The sequence below is a fragment of the Lycium ferocissimum genome, chromosome 8 (assembly GCF_029784015.1).
Source record: "Lycium ferocissimum isolate CSIRO_LF1 chromosome 8, AGI_CSIRO_Lferr_CH_V1, whole genome shotgun sequence".
In the NCBI taxonomy this organism is placed as follows: Eukaryota; Viridiplantae; Streptophyta; class Magnoliopsida; order Solanales; family Solanaceae; genus Lycium; species Lycium ferocissimum.
The window spans coordinates 34,472,562-34,476,826 of record NC_081349.1 but is presented as its reverse complement, the minus strand read 5'-3'; the positions used below and the strand labels follow the sequence as shown (position 1 = coordinate 34,476,826).

General features: G+C 37.4%; 1 protein-coding gene across 1 annotated transcript; it reads right to left on the bottom strand.

Annotated features, from left to right (window-relative positions):
- Nucleotides 1–1,650: 1,650 nt before the first annotated feature.
- LOC132066277 (uncharacterized) lies at nt 1,651–2,418 on the bottom strand. Its single transcript, XM_059459621.1, has one exon. The coding sequence runs from the start codon at nt 2,416–2,418 to the stop codon at nt 1,651–1,653; it is 768 nt and encodes a 255-aa protein (XP_059315604.1).
- Between the last annotated feature and the right edge of the window lie 1,847 nt (nt 2,419–4,265).

Sequence of the window (4,265 nt, the reverse complement as noted above, 5' to 3'; positions counted from 1 at the left end):
AATCCAATGTATTTTTTCCTTTCCAGCAAGGTCAGTCTAGAAAAAGTTGGCCATTAGCATTTCGGTGTGCTTCATGGTGTTTTTGGAAGCTGAATGATAGACATAATATGGATAAGGATGGATTGGAGGACAGCTTTAATGAGAACAGCTCTGCCAGCATGAGATAACATTTTCCTTGCCAACCTTGCATCGTATGGGCAATTTTAGAGACAATTTCTCAAAATAAATTACTTTTTTTCTTCCAAATATAGATAGGAGCTCCTAGATAGGTAAATGGGAAGTGAGAGTGATTGAAACCTATCAAATGCTTTATGTCTTCAATGATGAAAGGGGAAGTATCAAGCCCCACCAGAAAACAAGATTTACTCTTGTTAATGAGCTGTCCTGAACATTCTTTATATAGAGTCAATTTGTTCATCATAGCAATAATAGATAGGGGGTCTCCTGAAGTAAACAAAATAGTGTCATCTGTAAAATTGAGTTGGGTAATAATAGGACAGCCTCTGTTGAGATAGTAAGGGATGAAGCTTTCATTTTTAAGTTGGTCCATTAGAATAGAGAGAAATTCAGAAGGAATAATGAATAAGGAGGGGGAGATAGGGTCCCCTTGTTTAATACCCCTACCAGAATTGAAAAAGCCATGTGTTAGTCCATTTATATTGATGGAATACCAATTATTGGATAGGAGCCTCCATATCATGTCAACCCAATATTCAGAAAAACCAAATTTCCTCATTGCCTGGCATATATACTTCCAGTCTACTCTGTCAAATGCTTTGGTCATATCAAGCTTGAGCACCACATTACAGTTAATATTGTCTTTCTTAATATTGTGTACCATTTCTTGAGTAAGAATGATATTGTCTGAGATTGATCTGCCTTTCAAGAAACCTGCTTGGTTGGGGGACACAATCTTGTGATAGACTTTAGAGAGCCTAGTGTTTAGCAGTTTATAGATGATTTTGCAGCTAAAATTAATGAGAACATAGGTCTCAGTTCAGTAAATCTCTGTGGATTCTAACTTTTTGGTATCAAAATAAGGCATGAGTGAGTGCAGGATCTGGGAAGTTGAGAACCAGCGAAAAATTCACAGACCATGGCATATAGATCAGTGGAGATGGTGTCCCAACAATGATGATAAAACCTTCCAGAAAGTCCATCAGGACCTGGACCACTATCAGCACTGATGGAGAAAACAACTTCTTTAACTTCATCGATCGAAGATTCTCATTTAACATAATATTGTCCTCCTCAGTGATAACTTTTCGAAGGCAATTTAGAATAGAAAAGTCCCTCTGCAGCTTTGGATTAGTAAACTGATTTTCAAAAAAGTTAACAGCTTCATTGGCTATAGCATCGTTCCCTTCAACCCAGTTGTCCTCCCTTTTCATCTTCTTGAGAGTTAATCTGTTTCTTTTTGCATTAACGATTTATTTAAAGAATCTAGTATTAGCCTCTTCTTCTTGAAACCATTTCATCCTAGTTTTTTGTCTCCAATAATCCTCTTCCTTTTTTTGTATGCATAATCAATTGTGCATTGGCCCTGTTAAGCTCCATTCTGTTAATATCACTATTAATTTGTAGACAATTATTTTTAAGCTCAACAATGTTCCTTTCAAGCTCTTTGGTTTTATCAAAGGTGTTGCCAACTCAGTTTTTGGACCACCAAGAGAGTTGTTTGTAGGTGTGTTTGAGCTTAAGATGGAATCTCCATAGGGAGGATCCCTCAATATCTATATTCCAAGCATGCTTTACCACATCAAGAAATCCTGTTTCATTCACCCAAAGATTTAAAAATTTAAAGTACTTCTTGTGATTCTGTTGAGTGTTCTCAATGGTGATAAAAAGGGGAGAATGGTCAGAACTAGTTCTGATAAGATGTGTAATAGTGGTGTTGATAAATTTTTGAGACCATTCATAATTTATGAAGGCTCTATCTAACCTCTCCCACATTCTTTGTGTTGATCCTCTTCCATTACACCATGTGAAGGTAGAACCAATATAACCCGGATCTATCAGAGAACAATCAATAATGCAGTTTATAGGCGGCATACTTTTAGACATTTTGTGAGTGTTTCCCCCTTTCTTTTCACTTGCATCTAGCACACAGTTGAAGTCCCCTCCTCTCAACCAAGGAATGTTAATGTTATTGGCCATATGTCTAAGATCATCCCATAGTGGTTCTCTCAAATATATTTTGCATTTAGCATAGATAGCAGTGATGATAATGCTATCCCCATGGGCATTGATGGTACAAGTAACTTGCTGCTCAGTGTCTTGAATAATGGTGCAACCATAAATTTGATCACAAAAAATCCAAATCTTGTTATTACAGTTGGAATAGGCAAAATGATATCCTAACCATCTTTTGAATTTATCGATTTTTGATCTTCTGCAAAAGGGCTCCATTAAAGCCATAAAGGCAATATTGTGTCTCCTTTTAAATTGTTTCAGTTTGTCAAAGGCACCTATTTGTGTAACTTCCTTATCGGCTAATTCCTAACGGCTAACAGAATTTACTATTCTCTGTACATAAAATACAAAAACAAAAATAAAGGTATTTGTCTGTGTGTGGCTATGTATGGAGCATTATTTTGTAAGAATAATATGGAATGTGTTTGGAGCTCCTCTAGGAATTCCCTGGGAGCATGGCACTATCAGAACAATGATCTCTAAGTGGTGGTCTACTAAGGCAAGGAACAGCTTACGCAAGGACCTATTAAAAGTTATTCGCATTGTTATTTTTTGGGAAATATGCAAAGCTAGGTGCCAAACAAATATAGAAAATCAAAAATTTCTAAAGCTAGAATTATATACCAAGTAAACTACCACATTAGATGGATAGTTTCTAAGACTAATTCAAACATTTTATGAAAATGGCCTTGGCAGGAGCTTAGCAAGAAAATCATGTTTATTTCCGACAAAATTGATTGCTTGATTGTAAGGTGGATTAAACCACCTTTGAACTGGATCAGATTGAATATTGATGGTAGTCATAATAGAGAGGACTTGACTGCAGCCGAAGGCATTGTCAGGGATAACAATGGGAAAATTATAATGGCATTTGCAATATTCCTTGGCAAAGGGAGCAACAACTTAGCAGAAGAAAAAGCTGCTATATTTCTGCTATATTTGGTCTACAATGGTATTTGTCTAATGGCTTCCAAAATATTATTTTGAAGAGTGATTCACTCATCATCATCAACATGGTCAAAGGCAAATCCAACGTTGCATGACAGCTTTAAGGGTCAATTGACAAAATTAATCAGATGCTCTCGCAAACAAACTACATTGCTCAACACTGTTTCAAAGAAGCAAATCAAGTTGCGGATGCTTTGGTCAAATGGAGTATAGAGGGACCAGAATGTCACGCCCTGAACCATGGCCTGGACGTAACACGGCACTGGTGCCTTACTGCATGTGACCGAGCGAACCACATGGCTTGCTGAATCATCGTGAGGCATACATGAGCAGAATCTGACATAAACATGATGAGCCTAAACAGGGGATATCATAATTATCAAATAAACTACTTGTTTTAAGAAAACATGAATGTGGATTGTCATAGATAATGAGCCAAAGATGGCTATACGACTCTAAACATCTGACATAACATAACTGTCTAGTCTATGAAACCTCTAACATGAGTCTGAACTGCTAAATGTAACTGCTGGGATAAGGCCCCCAGCATACCTTAAATGTATACCTAACATAAAGTAAATAATGACAAAACCCCGAGGAAGATGGGGCTCACTAAAAGCTGATACGTGGGTGGTCCTATGGAGTAGATATATCGTCCTGTGTATCTATACCTGTATCGTGAAATGTAGGCCCCTAGGTAATGGAAAGGGGACGTCAGCATATTGAATGTACTGGTATGTAAAGCAACTGAATAAAATAAACATGGCACATGAAATAATATGATGAAAGCTGGAACTGAAAACTGAAACCTAGTCATGAACATGTGTATCTGACATGGACATAAATGCATATATAACATGTATAAAAACATTTTAAAAGTTGGGATAGCATTAATATAACCGACATGTAACCACCACGTTGACACGTGGCGTTTGATATCTGCCCGACCAGCTAAGCCGATCATGTACCTTGCCAGGATACAAGACGTAAACATGACATGAATGGATCCAAATCTCTCAATGGGGAAAATATGAAGGAATCGTCCTACTGGGCGGAGAGATCCTTATCCTACGTTGGCATACGTAGTTTCAGGTATGAAACCTTCTCGGTAATCTGTGCAACTC